This window comes from Channa argus, chromosome 6 (assembly GCF_033026475.1).
Source record: "Channa argus isolate prfri chromosome 6, Channa argus male v1.0, whole genome shotgun sequence".
Lineage (NCBI taxonomy): Eukaryota > Metazoa > Chordata > Actinopteri > Anabantiformes > Channidae > Channa > Channa argus.
In genome coordinates, this window is record NC_090202.1 from 9,743,877 (window position 1) to 9,758,994 (window position 15,118).

Sequence of the window (15,118 nt, forward strand, 5' to 3'; positions counted from 1 at the left end):
AAAATGATGATCTGTCAAATCTGCCAAAGAAGCATCATCGGATTTTAACTCCTGCTTTAATTTATCTCTCCTGGGTGCAGCACGTCGCCTCAAGGCAGCACCTCACTGCTCTGTTAATACCTGTTGTCACCTGTGAGACATTAGAGACCTATCTAATCCTATCCTATCTTCAGACAAAAATGATTTAGCTAATGTCCTTCTGTTGGAATTCTTCAAATATGTAACTCTTACAGCATGGCTGGTATGTGGCGTTGGATGGGCGTGTTGGGGTAGAGTGTACATGAGACCTATGCTCCACAGGTTTTAAAGTGTTTTATTTTTGGTAATATCCTTTAGTAGGAGTGGCTAATTGGCACTATTTAGATCTTTGCATCTTTTGCATCCCAGTCTTTGATACAGCAGCCTATTGAGTGGTAGACAAAGTTGTGTCAAGATGTCTCCACTTTATTCTCTCACATTATGTAAGTAATAGACACAAGTGGGCTATGATTTTTAGTAATTTATTTATTTTATTTATTCATTTTTTATTTATTGAGTACAAGCTTGTAACGGTCATGATTTTTCTGGTTACATTATTTCAGTTTGGATGGCATTTGGGTTCACCTCTGTTTATGGTAAGTAGGTCTGGTTAATTTCCTTTCTTCCCTGTAATGAGCTCTCTGGTGTAGGGTCCGTTTCTAAGAACACAGTTTATGCTCATTGTCTCTGATATTTTGTTTATCCAGCTATTTCTTTTTCTGTGCTGGGATGCTATTTTACGAGTGTGAGTTGTCTTGCGTAAGTCTGTATTTGTGTGTGTGTGTGTTTGTGCGTTTGTGATGGAGTGTGTGTTTGGTTTTCTGAGTATTGGGTTGGGGATGTCAGGGACCCTTTCACTCCAGCACACACACACACACACACACACACACACGCGCGCGCGCGCGCAGAGGGAGATACATTGACTGCAGGTAGTAAGAAGATTTTCCGTAATGACATTTGTTGATCAGTTTTTCTTCTTTCTTCTTGCAACTTCTGCGCGATGTCACCTATGAATGGTTTGTCATTCAAAGCCCGATCTGGATTTAAAACTTGGCCCCTGTGTGAGCCCAAAATAATAATAATAATGTTAATAATTATCATCATCATCAATTGTCATCATCATCACTCAATCACCCGGTAATGCACAAATTTCGGCATTCTATACTTCTCCGCATTCCTGAAACCCACTGAAAGCTGGGAAAAAATTTTTCTCCAAGCTGGAAACGACCCTGCAGCTGTGATGATTCGTTTGCCGAGACAGTGGGTAGCAGATTTTTGATTTGCTTCCAGGGTGTGTGACTTTGGACGGGTGTCATGTAATGACGCAGGAGCATCTGTTTTCTGGCAATTACCCTTAAATAGCATACCTTAAAAAAAATAAAAAATAAAAAAAATAAATCATATTTTTTTCCTCGTGTAACTCGGATTGCCACGTGCTTACAGACATATGAATCAGTCGTTGATTAAAAAGGTGGGCCTAAACTCTAACCTCAGCTACAAAAACAAGTTAGGACATTTTTTCAAACGGTATTTGCTTCTCAAATGTTGTATTTCTTGACAGAGTCTGCAATGAGAGCCAATGCAGTCTCACAACACCACTGTCACTACCGGTGAGTATTTACTCGCCTACCAGTGTGTATGTAAGATGTTGAGTGAAGGTAGGATGAGACGGGGGGACGTGGACCGATATATGCATTACGTCATTCAGGCAACTCCCAGGCACAGCACGAACATGTAGTAGCTGGAGAAGAAAAGGAGAGATAGTAAGGCTATGCATGTGATACACTGGCTATTCTGCTTAGACATTAACATTCATGTCAGATGTTTTCGATATCTTGCCAGTGACCTGTTAGATGATCATAATCTACGGTCACAATATTTAGGAGGATAAGCCGCCAATGGTTTTTGTGACTTCCTACAACAATTCAGATTCTTATCTGGTCCAAGTCCGAAGCTGAAATATGCAATGCATTAACATTTGGATAAATCCTGATGTTTCGTGTAACCCTGAGGTTGCTTACTCGGTTGTTCCAGTAAGTACTGTACATGTGGGTCCATGGGTACCACTGTAACTGTAACCGTAGCCACAAAGGACCATGAGAGGGCGGTATAGCAAAGGATAACATGAGGGTACACTCGTAAAATAATTGTACTGATGTATACATTACTTACTGGGATATATATGCAGTACTAATGACTGTAAATTATAATAATGATGATATTTTGTCTTTCAGAAATAGCAATTCGACAGTATACTACGACCTCAATGAGGCTGTGTGCTGTAAGAATAAAATTCATCTAGGGGCAGGGCTGTCATGCTGTGGAAACGAGACATTCAATCCTTCAGCAGCAACTTGTTGTAAAGCCAACAAGGGTGGCAGATTAACAGGTAATGACCACACACTGGTGTGAAGGAGTAAAAAATGGAAATGCTGGTTTTGTGATTTTACCGCAACATGTTAAACGTAGTTAAAAGTAAAAGGAAGATAAAAGCATGTTCAATTATTTTTAGATTAAAAATAATGAAAGTGATCAAATCCAACCAGATGAAAATCAGCAATACACAGGATGATCTAAACATACGTCAGATTTAAACCATACATGTCATTTAGATTAAACATAATACATCAAAGTGTTTGTCTCTTATTATAGCATGGACAGAATGTCCCCCAATGAGCTGAATGTTTTATTTGTTTTTTTGTCCTTTTTGGCTTATCCCTTATTCATGTTCGCCACCGTGTATCATTCCCCGCATGTTGATTTGGCAAAGGTTTTACGCCGGATGATCTTCCTGACGCAAGCCTCCCCAATAAATGAGGGAATAGCTCCATCAAAAACCTCTTGAGCTCCTCCACTATAACACCACTACATTTGTGGTTTTAAACCATCATACCAATAGGTCACGTAATTAAAGAGAGGAAAATACAACACAGTTAAAATGGTCTGCACTTACACATATAGCACTTTTTATAACTATTGTTACTCACTCACACACCGATGGGGGAGCTGCTATCCCACTGGCCAACATTCACCAATTGACCCGTTTAACACACTTTGGACCTCTCGCTGAACTCCAGACATCTAGAGTCTGGGAACTCCCCAGCACAGAACCATGCGCCAACTCTTACAGCTTCTATCCTGACTTCTCTGACCTCTGTATTTACAGAACATGTTCATCAGGGTATAAGTGAAAAGGTGTCAGCTTGCTGTGATGCGAACGCCTACGACACTCTCAATGAAATGTGCTGTAACTCCACCATTGTAGCTAAGCCCGTCCCAAAGGCAGAGTGTTGCGGTAACAGTAAGTACCATACCAGTAGTGTCTCATTTCATCACCATATCATACAAAGGTGTACAGCCTATTCTTCACATTACTTTCTGACTGTAAAACAAATCCTGATTCTCCTAGCACTGCAACATGTTTGCTTTTGTAATGTAACACATAACCTGTTTTATTTTATTCTGTCCTGTCCAAAGACTTGTAATCTGCAGGATCTACAGTAGATTTCTTGTCTGAGTCATGGCTCACATAAATTTGTGATCCTTCCCTCAGAGGCTATTGATGCAGACAAGCAGCTGTGTTGTGGACCCAACAGTAACAAAATTATTCTGAACAAGAAAACAAGCAACAGCGTCTGCTGTCTCCATAAACAGTTCGACAAACGGACCCAGTGCTGCACTGTAGTGGAGGGTGAACCTCAGCCACAACCCCTTAATTCAAGTGAATGTAAAAAAGAACATGGTGCGTTAATATGAGCACATCATTTTATAATAAGTTTTCTTGGCCAGGATAGATTTTTATCTATAGCTTCATATTCTATGATGTATTCTATGATGCTATTTCTATTTGTATAACTAGAAAAATGAGTCACAGACGCATGTAATCAAATTCACACATTTGTTGTAATTTTGATCATCTGCATGCACTCAGAAGTCTTTGTGTTCTATCTCCACAGATGAACAACACCAGGTAAGAACCAACATTTCCTTTCAAATTTTGTAGAACTGCTGTAAGAGACAACTGTCCAGATGGAGATATAATATTCACTGGATATAAACTTTTATGTCATATAAGATACAACAACAAAAATAACAATAAAAAGCCACAGAAACCTCTGTTAAGTGTGCTTTGCAGTATGTTTAAACCCTTTGTGATTGGGTTGCATTGGATCACCAGAGCAGTCAAGTAGGTGGTAACTGTTTGAGATATTTAGATTTTTGTGCTTTATTTTTATTTTTTAGAAACCTGAAGCTGAAATCGTGCAGTAAGTCAAACACAAACACTCACAATACATAGTTAACCTTACCTCTTGCTAAGTACCTTCCCTCTTGCTTTGATTTTTTCTTAATTATTGTTGGGTGGCAACCCAACAATAATCTCAGTACACTGGTCCAGATACAGAAGCTCAGGTTTTATCCTAAAACTGTATACTGTACAAGGTACAGTTGCTCAAAATATTCTGCAAACAACATTTAAAAATGCAAAGCATAATCAGAAAGAGCAATATGGTGTAATAAATCACAACCATACCATCATTTTAGCTTGAAAAATGAACACTGGGCTGTTTAGCACAATGCTTTTAACAGTGGATTTTGGTCTTGACACAACACTGAAACTGCTTTAATGAAGCTTTTTATGACATCAGAGGTTGTGTCCTTACATTATTGGCTCTCGTAGCTGCATTTCCCAGTGCATTCACAAAATACTGATGGATAAACCTGAACACTGGTGTCGCTAAACCATTTTGATCTAATCTCTAAAACAGGAACTATTTTATGGTAGCTGGAACCTGTACTGAGCAACAGATTAACATCTGGAGTTCCACAGGGGTAAATTCTACTTATCTCGTCGAGCTTCAAATCTACATTTGCAAAATAAGGTTAAACAATGTAAATCCTATTGTTTACATCCATGCTTACTAGCTAACCCTCTTTTACATCTAGGATTTGTTTGGCACATTGAATAACTGTCACATGCGAAACAGTGGTAAAGAGTACTTGTCAGCATTCATGTGTCATTGACTGCTTTTGTATTTGTTTTTTTCTTATCTTTCAAAGGCAGGAACAACATGTCCCTGTGAAATGTCTCTTCTTGAAGAGAAACCCCACAAAGCCACGTATGCACTCCGGCTCAGGTATGACCTTATGTGTGAACGTTCGGTTATTTAATGAGACCTATGACCGTCTTGATGCTGAAATAAACGAAATATAAAATCTGTGCTCCATGTAGTTAGTGCTTGGTGAGCGGTCAGATCATCTTATATTATCTTACATCTTATGTATTGATATTCGTCTGTTAGACAGTGTTGATTTTTGGTAGTGAGCTTAAGAGCAGCTAAGTGTTTACCTGTGTTGCTGTTGTTTTTCTTGGCAGGGCAGTGAAAACTAATAAGATTTCAACCCGATGGCCATGCTGTAATGCTGTAATATATGAATATCTGAGTGACGATATTGATGATGAAAGTGATGATAAGCACATGAGGAAGCAAAGCTAAAAGGCTGAGTGTTCAGGAAGTAGAAAATACTCCTGCTTATCTGAAAGCTAGTTCAGCAATAAAGAAGGCTTTGTCAAAACATCAGGAGCTTACATAAGTTTCTTTCTTTCCAGACAACATTCTGATTTGGGGTGTGGGAACTCTTTGTCCACAGGCTGTAGTCGTCTCATTTTATTCAGGTGCCTATATTTTGTGGTCTGGTGGTTCAGAGACCTTTCCAGACAGTAAAGTATGTCTCATGACTTACCAGGTTTGTTTTGTATTTCGATGTTGGCCAGAAATCGGGACACATAAACGAAGTGTGGGGAGATAATTTGCAAGCTGGAGACATGTAGGGGCAGCTTGTACTTAAAAAAGGGCATGTGTCTCACTGAGAGAAAAAAAGGCCTGCACATGTTTTATTTCTGTATTTAATTACAGTCCATAGCTGTATGCTCATGCAGATATAAATGTTTTCAATGCAGTGGGTTAATATATGATATGCTGTACATTACCGTAACTACTGGAGGCCAAGCTTCAATAAGGTTAGTTCGGTTATAAAGGAGACAAAATACTAGTGTACAGCCAGAGCAGTTTTGTGTCCGTGATTTAGGATCACTGAAATACAAAAAATAAATTGTAATCTCACAATAACAGTTGAGGCAAAACAGTAATATGTAACTAAAATGGGAAGAGATGAGTGGTTAATCAATGACAGCCAGATTGATTGCCTGGAATGTCTTTTGGCCAGACACAGGTGATAGCGGTGAGGTAGGGATTGTTCAACACATCATGGCAGTTTGTACTTGAAGCTGTTCTGCAGCGTGTTCAGACCTTTTACGGTGGTTACTGTGATGAAGGGAAGTCCAAATGAGAGGCAGGTGGTTGAGCACCACCTAGGGGGCAAAATGTGCACGCAAAAATTAGCTACTTTTACCGCAGGGGGTCTTCATCGGTGCCGCAGAATGGCATGTATTACAGTATATTGTCTGTAGGTGGCGCCCAGCTCACACTCACAGGTACAGCCCCCAGTGCATACACAAACTCTACCCTATACCCCAATGTAAGCACATCTGAAGTAAAGAATAAATGCTGTGGTTGGGGTTTACTGAAAGCTTTTTATTATGTGTGGATTTGGTGTCAGATCAGCTATTTTTCAATGAAATGTGTTTTCGCACCAAAAGAGTAGAATAAGCTGTGGAAAAACAAGCCTGTTAACTTAGTTCAGTGTTTTGTAGATTTGAATTGCAGTTTATCCGTAGAACTCAGTTAAACCTTTCCCCAAAAACCAGTGTGAACTTCAAACAACAACATACAAATGAATAGTTTCTTCCCCAGGCATTGGGATAAGGTACTTTTCTCAGCACACACATCAGCACCTGACTCCTCATCTTGGAGGAGATCTTGTAAACATTACATCATTTTATTGTCGACGAAAGTCTGGAAAAAGCTTTCTTCAACAGTAGAGTAGCTCAGGGCTAGAGGACAGGAAATCACGAGGGATTGCATGTTGATTTCAAAGGCACTGTTGTTTAGGTATTTGTTCACACCATCCTCTAACAGTGTGCATAAAAATGTCAGATTAGGTGACGGGTTCCCATACATGTGTATCAAGAAGGGTATTTCCCAGATTTTATTATACTTCTTTCTGTCATTCCCACAGGCTCCACACTGTTTTCGATTAACTGTTCTGTCCTATGTCAACCTTCCCAACCCCACACCCTCTGTGTAGGTCAATGTGACAATACCCCCACTGTGTTTGACACAAGCTCACATATTTGTTGTGATGGCTGTGTATCTCTGAGGAAGCCCTGGGAAGATCAAGTAATGTATTAATTCATTTTTCTCTTCTTGATGCTCATGCATTAAATGTTTTTCTGGAATGGTTAAAGGCTTTATCCTTTTTCCCGTGGGAAACTTCAGAGAGGTTTGTAGGCCTGTAGGAAATTAGATTCCCTCATTCATCATCTAACCAGTCCAACATAAAAAGTTTCAATAAATAATCCTTTCATATCTTGCTGTCTATTAGCAAAAACCGCACATTTCTTCATTATAATAGAAAGAAAGAATTATTTACCTTTGAGAACTGACACCTGGTCACACCATTTAGTACTCACACAAAAAAAACCAAAGCCTGCTGTTTTGGTGCAGCTTCATAGTTAAAGCTCGGAGCTCCACCCCACTCCCCTTAATACAGTAAGGAAGGGTGTTTTGTGTGCAAAACATATAAAACCCTGAAGTTGTTAGCATCGTCAACGTACTACGTATACGAAAGGATGATATAACAATGTCTTGGTAAGAACAAGTTTATGTGTAGAGAACAATGTTTTGGGCAATGTTTTGGGCCTTTATCTAATTTTTGTCAAATCTATGTATATGTATCTATCTATCTCTATCTATCTATCTATCTATCTATCTACCTATCTATCTATCTATAGATAGATAGATAGATATGTGAGTGTGTGTGTGTGAATTTCAGTATGTTGTGCCAGTTTGCATGTGTTTTGCTGTGTATTTATCATATTTTCTCCGGTTCTTCAAGTGCTGTGGACAAACACCCTTTGGCTTGGCACAACGTGGAGTTCTCTGTTGTAATAACACCTTGTTCACGGACAGAGAAGATGGAGAGCAATGCTCAGAGAATAGTATTCCTTACAACCCAGCTAAAGAGACTATATGTTATTCTCAGTTTTATGGATCACCTGGAGAACACTGCTGTGGGACAGAAAAATTCCAACCTGGTACTGAGATATGCTGCAATGGGCACAGGTGATTATATGTGCATTTGAGCTTGAGCTGTAAAAAGCTGATGAAATCCATTGAAACAAAGTCAGTTTTTTTTTTTTTAATCAGGATTGCATGCTACAGTATGTAGTACGTGTTTTGTAAGATCTAAAATGGAAACGGTATGTGTGTAAAGTTCAAAAATGTGTGTGAGAGTTAAGGACAGACAAACTCAGACATGAGTGGTGAGGGAAAATATTTGAGACATACTGACATTCCAGCTGCTAAACAAACTGGCACAAGCAATGTCCGTCTGAGTTTGCGACTGCTGGGATGGTTTGATTTATTTAATAACAGTCTGGCTGCTGTTTACAGTATTTCCATAGCGCTCTAGTACTTTCTGTCATTAATTACATATTGATCAAGCTTCCATCAACACATTCTTTGCTTATTTATTTATTTATTTATTTTCCTTTCGGCTCATCCTGTGAATTCAGGGTCGCCACAGTGGATCATTCTCCGCATGTTGATTTGGTACAGTTTTTACGCCTGATGCCCTTCCTGACGCAACCCTCCCCAAATTCTACCGGGCTTGGACCGGCACTGCACAGCTGGGGAGGGGAATGGGCTGTTAGGGGTTCAGTGTTTTGCCCAGAGACACTTTGACATATATCCAGGGCCAGGGATCAAACCACAGACCCAACACATTCTTTACTAAAAGGATAAAAGGAGAGTGAATACTGGATTGTGATTTATCAGGTGCCAAAATACACATGCAATGGCTTTCTACTTTGAACTGTTTGGCAACCCTGGAAAGGAAAAGCCATTAATCTTTTACCCATTGTAAATTGCAATGGTTGGGATGAACAGAGGCTGGTTTCTATTTTATGTGACAAGAAAACCATGAATTGTTCATATTTATGTCAGAAATCAGGCTTTTATTTGACATTTTTGTTAAGTATTTACTGGAACAATTTTACAGTTATACAATAAAAACAGTCTGTTTTTAGAAGACAGGAATAATTATATTAATAACTTCTCTCCTTGTTTGACATCAACTACAATCTCTGTTTCTCCACCCAGACATACCAAAGGAGAACATGTTCACTGCTGTGGGGTCAAAGCGTACAACATTAAAGACCCACAGATGATGTGCTGCTCAGGGATGCTGCACAATCTGACATCTTTAGGCAAACATAGAGATAATGCACAATGCTGTGGATCCATCCTGCATAACCCACAGGTTTGTTTTATTAGCTATAATACTTTTAATTACACTACATTAAACCTGGACTTTGGCAGGTTGTTGCATTCTTCATGCATCATCATATTGGATGGGAAGTTTCTATGAACTCCCATCTTCAGTTCTCTCCACAGATATTTATCGGGCTTCATGTCAGGGTTACAGATTTGTTAAATTGCTAAGACGGGTTCAATAGAATAGGGTTCTTATTGTTTAGTTACTGAATTTATGATACCAGAATACTATATTCATTTGACTTTTTTGGGCTAACACAGTAAAGTATCAACAAACTCAGGCTCAGCTGTCTGGAAATCATTGACTGAAAAACTGTGTGTTAGTTTGGCCTGTGTTGCTTGAAGGAAATGTAAGTCGTAAATAATTAAGGAAGTCATTATTCATCTAAGCTGTAGACATCTGCTGTTGCCAAAAAACTATTTAGGCTGTAAAAACACAGAATTAGAGACACTATTTTCCTCTGTTGGTACATTTCTTTATTCTAAAACACAATGAGGTTTTTAACCCACCCTTTTTAACAAAAATCCCATTAAATGTTCCCAAGTGCTTTGACATTTGACATCAGTCTGACATGAGCCAGTCTGTCTGTGTATGTGGGCGTCTTTAAGTGGAATTATGGCATATCATCTGGAAAAACATTTTTTTAAATTGTCTCGACTGCCCAAGGAGAAAGGAGGAGCTGCATGTCTGGCTGTTGTGGTTTTCCTAGATTTTTGGACAGCAATGGATGTCTACAGCTTCAAAACCAAAACTAAATAGGTTGCAGACATTAATCGTGTTTAAAGTAAAGTCATTGTGGGTTTTAGTGTCTAAGTAATTAGAAAAGCTATCCTATCATTTTTGTGAAAACTGCACTGTATGCAAAACTCAGCCATTCCCTTCACTGGCCTGGTCAGGACCATAGCCGTGAGTCCAGGATCTATTTATTGTATATAGTGTCTTACATATATGTATCAGTCTAATGGTTAAGAAAACCAACAACAACACGAACAAGCTGTCTCAACAAAACCCTGTATCTGCTATCGTAGCAGGACATTTGCTGTTCGAGTGAGGAAGAGCAGTTACTCTACTCTGCCAAGAGAGGATTCAGATGCTGTGGTCACCACTACTACAACAGCTCTCTGTGGTCATGCTGCGCTGGGAAACTCTTTCCAGTATCTCACCCAGGACATCATGAGAGCAAGAGGGTTAAAGGTCAGTGTTTGCTTTGGCCTTTGCCTCCCAGCATAGCATCCCACACTGTCAATACACTGTAACTAGATACATATTCTAACTCCTGGGTCTTATCATATGTATATAATGTTTTTTTCAGATTCAGAATTCATATTTCTATCACTGGTCAATCTGAATGAAACAGATCTTTGCCAAGGAGGTAAGATTTCATTTTATAATTTACGTTTAAGAAATGCTGCTTACAAACATGTGGATTTTACAATGTAATTGGTTTGTTTATGTTTCCATATAGTGCATATTGGGACAGTGGAAAGTGTATCTCCACACAGCATTGTTTTCAGCAGTGTGCTGAAAATCCATGGAAGAAATGCCACTGTGATAGCTCTTACCTCACACTACATCCTGAAAATATCTGATGACTGTATGTCCCCTAAACTGATTCCTCGCAAGACCTACTTCTTTGATGATGTGAATGTCTTTACTGATTTCAACCATGACACTATTCTCCAATCACTCCATTTCATTTATTCCAAGTGTTATGATTCTTAAAGGAAAGCTTCACTGATTTTGAATTTGCTTGTTTTGGTTCTTTGGGTAGTACATGGAAATAAATGCCATTAAATTTCCCATTGACTTCCCTATATTCAATTATCTCTCTACTTTTAGCTGATGACATCACTTCAGTTCAGATGATGTTGTCTTGTTGGTCACACTATGCAGTTTGTAATTATGGTCAACATTCTTTTGCGCTCATTATGTCATCTGGAGGAGTTTTTCAGCTTGAAGCAGAGAAGTATTTTGATATAAGAAAGTCAAAGGAACGTTTTAATGCATAAATGTACATTTACACCATAAACCAAAGCCATACAAAGCTAGCTGACAATTGGTGAAGTTGTCCTTTAAGTCACCTTTATTATCTGCAATGCTTTTCTTATTACTCAATGAAAGATAAATAACATTTATACTCATTTTTGTGAAGCAAAACACCAGGAGCACTATTTTCATGGTGTCATGGCATTATTCATGACATTATTATTATACTACTCGATTTCCATGTAAGCTAAACAGTCAGGAACTTATATATTTTTTGGAATATTATATTTGTTTTTATCATTTTTAAGCTATCTAGATAAATGGCACCTGTTTGCACGTCCTTCAGACTATTATATGTTTACAAGCAAATGATGTGAAGTACTATGTAGTGACTTATTAAAATACCAATTGACAAAGATTTCTTTAAAAAAGTGCTTTAAGCCCATTCCTATGAAAAATCCATTGTTTGCCCATGTGTATGTGTTTAAACAATGTCTAGTTGAATGTATCATAAGCTATGGGTTCGGTTGTGCTTTCTGTACTGTAATACTCGGTGGAAATGGTGTATGTTTTGCAATTGGTGCTCTGTACATTTCTCATGCATACAACTGTATGTTGATTTCGTATGTGGATGACATGTTTTAGGCCAAATACCTATTATAATCTAACAGAAATCCTATATAAGCAAGAGAAAAGCTTAAAACTACTTATTTAAGTATGTTTTTGCATGTTTTTTTAACTACATGACAAACACATTATAGATGCCTTTTTATTATGTTTTAAATAAACATAAAACCTAAAAATAACCCTGTTTCTGCTTCATCATGATTAAGGTTGAGCATGGGAAGTTGCAAATAGCACATTTTTTTCCCCGGAGATTTCTTTTATTTAAGCAACTGCTTGACAATTTTTGGCTCCACTTCAATGGAACCAAGACTGTACTCATTTCTTTGATGTCAGCCGCTGATTCTTGGCATTAAAAACAGTACAGTGCTTCAGTTGTCCTCAGTGCTAGTTTTTTAAGGTTGCACCTTATGAATTTTTTTAAATTTTCCTGGCACTGGGCAAACTCTTCTACCTGTGCTGTAAAAGAGGTGCTGGGCAATTACCTTTTGTAATTTTTTTCTAAACATGAGACAGGAACGTCTTTACTGTTTTCTTCTGTTTTATAAATTGATGTTTTAGTGCTAAGATCCTCTGGGGTAGTGCATCTATGCTCACCCTGAGTGTCCATTAAATCTTTAATGACATTTATAATAAACATAAAAATTTAGTTTAAAAATGATTATGGGTGTGATTATTAGGATTATTAAGGATTATGAGTGAGTTTTCTGCTTTTGCCCTTCCAATTATGATTAAACTACTTACTTAATACAGCTGTAGTCAGAAAAAAAAAAAAAGTTTAGAGCAGAATTCTTTATGGGTCCAGTTTAAAGAAGTGAACTTGCACAGACTGGCAAAGCTCAACATGAACTCATCTACAACCATCTCCAAATCAATCTTGTTCTGACTCGACCTGTTAACAAGATACCTGACCTGTAATTCCCCAGTGAGATTGCTGAATACTGTCATGATGTGCAAAATAACATGAGGTAATAAATCATGCAGATGTAGGAATAAAGCCATACTTTTGATAGATAAAATTAATTTGTTTTCCTTCTTGTCATAATCAGGTCCATGAAATTTCTGTTACATTAAACACATAACTGGCCATATAATGTACTCAGTATAAATGCACAAATTTTGTTAAAGAATGTGCAGCCCCCCCGGTCACTGCCGAGAACTGTCCTTACCTTAAATTTTAATTATTTATTTTGCAAATGTGATACCAAGTTCATAGTAATATGCTCTTGATTTTCCTACCAGTTAAAAGCCAGGCAGCAGCATTTTGGAATAGCTGTAGCCAAGCAAGTGACATCTGGGATGATGTATGGGGCAAGCAAGTTTGCAAAAGTAGAATAGCAGGCAGAGCCTTTAACTATCAAGCCCCTCTTCTTTGGAACCAGCTTCTAATCCAGATTCTGGGGGCAGACACCCTCTCTGCTTTTAAGACTAAGCTTAAAACCTTCCTCTTTGATAAAGCTTATAGTTAAAACTGCTCAGTCAACCTGAACTAGCTCCTACTTAAGAAGCTAACGGTTCACTTTCCACTCACCCCAACCTGTCAAGGCAGATGGCCGCCCACCCTGAGCCTGGTTCTGCTGGAGGTTACTTACGTTAAAGGGAGTTTTTCCCTCTTGCTCAAGGGGGATTTGTTGGGTTGTTTCTATATACTTGTGTATCTGGACTTTATTATGTAAAGTGCCTTGAGATGACTTGAACTGAATTGTCCACCAGTCTCGCAGTTGTTGGTTCAATCCCTGGTTCCTCCGGTCACATGTCAAAGTGTCCTTGAACAAGACACTGAACCCCAACTTAGTTGTTCCCGGTGAGTGTTGGCAGGCTGCATAGCAGCTCTCCATGAGTGTGTGATTGTGAGTGCGAATGAGTGAATAAGAAGCAGTGTAAAACTATTTGAGTGCCAATAGGTAAAAAAGCGCTATATATGTGTAGACCATTTTCCATTTCCCATCTGAGTAAGCCCAACATAAAGTATGTTGCAGTAATCTAAAGGAGTTGTGACAAAAGCATGGATTCAAATCTCCAAGTGATGCTGAGAAACACACAGTTTTGCTCTGGCCAGTTGTCTCAAATGAAAAGAGGTGGACTTGACTAACTAATCTGTGCATCAAGCTTGAGATCACTGTCCAGTCTCACACCCAGGTTTCTTTCTGTAGATTTTACATTTTGTCCTAAAAATCCCAGGTCAACCTGAACTTTGGAGGCATCACTAGGCCCAGAAAACATGACCTCAGTCTTTTTATCATTAAAAAAAATTAATTGACATCCATGCCTTAATTTATTCAACGCACTGTAGGAGTTGTGTTTTAAGTGGGACATAAATTTGACTATCGTCTGCAGAAAATAGGAATGAGATGACATGTTTTTAGTGTATTGAACCAAGACGAAGTAAATACAGGGTGAAGAGAAAAGTCCCAAGAATGGACCCTTGAGGCACTCCATATGTAAGAGGTGGTGTGGAGGACCGTGGAGTTCCAACACACACACAGAAGCTTCTCTCTGTTAAGGAAGACCTAAATTACTCTAAAGAACCCCCCTGAATGATTTCAACTGGCAGTAAAAAATTTTCTTTCAAGATAGAAGGGTCATATGAAGAAAGACCAATGAGGTCGTCTTATCCTATGAGTTCAGGGTCATCACAGCAGATCGTTATCCGCATGTTGATTTGGCACAGTTTTTACACCGGATGCTCTTCCTGACACAAACTTCCCCAATTTCTATTACGCTTGGACTGGCACTGCACAGCTGGGGATGGGCTGTCGGGGGTTCAGTGTCTCGCCAAGGGATACTTCGACATATAGCCGGGACTGGGGATTGAACCATTGACCCTGTGGACGACTGCTTTACCAACTGAACTACAGCCGCCCCCAATTAAGGACAGAGTTTATGGTTTCAAATAAAACACGAGGGTTGTGGCAGTTGTGACAACTCTCCCGCACTCAGCCTCTATAAGCTTCTACAGTAGGAGTGGGTAAGTCTCCATAAACTTCTGGATTTAGGTAGTGGATTTAAAATTGTCTAGGAAGTCTGTCATCTT

The 15,118-nt window shown here is 38.8% G+C and overlaps 1 protein-coding gene across 3 annotated transcripts; it reads left to right on the plus strand.

Moving 5' to 3' along the window:
* The first annotated feature begins 379 nt into the window (after positions 1 to 379).
* Positions 380 to 12,425, plus strand: si:ch211-195m9.3 (galaxin). 3 transcript variants are annotated; one of them, XM_067508631.1, is made up of 15 exons: positions 380 to 461; positions 582 to 614; positions 1,580 to 1,628; positions 2,253 to 2,407; positions 3,185 to 3,319; positions 3,572 to 3,760; positions 3,975 to 3,988; positions 4,261 to 4,283; positions 5,077 to 5,153; positions 7,225 to 7,316; positions 8,035 to 8,261; positions 9,300 to 9,459; positions 10,506 to 10,668; positions 10,787 to 10,846; positions 10,940 to 12,425. In XM_067508631.1, the coding sequence occupies exons 1-15, from the start codon at positions 434 to 436 to the stop codon at positions 11,194 to 11,196; spliced, it is 1,662 nt and encodes a 553-aa protein (XP_067364732.1). In that variant the 5' UTR covers positions 380 to 433; the 3' UTR covers positions 11,197 to 12,425. The 3 variants fall into 3 exon arrangements, with proteins under 3 accessions (XP_067364732.1, XP_067364733.1, XP_067364731.1); XM_067508632.1 differs by having other exon boundaries at positions 8,182 to 8,261; positions 10,503 to 10,668; positions 10,940 to 12,424; XM_067508630.1 differs by having other exon boundaries at positions 381 to 461; positions 10,503 to 10,668; positions 10,940 to 12,421.
* The last annotated feature ends 2,693 nt before the right edge of the window (positions 12,426 to 15,118 follow it).

Excerpts from the sequence above, each read along its gene's own strand:
- si:ch211-195m9.3 (XM_067508630.1), top strand. The coding sequence starts at position 434 with ATGTCTCCACTTTATTCTCTCACATTAT. Across the intron at positions 1,629-2,252 it reads CAACACCACTGTCACTACCG|AAATAGCAATTCGACAGTAT; the intron begins GTGAGTATTTAC and ends TTTGTCTTTCAG. Across the intron at positions 4,284-5,076 it reads CCTGAAGCTGAAATCGTGCA|GCAGGAACAACATGTCCCTG; the intron begins GTAAGTCAAACA and ends TATCTTTCAAAG.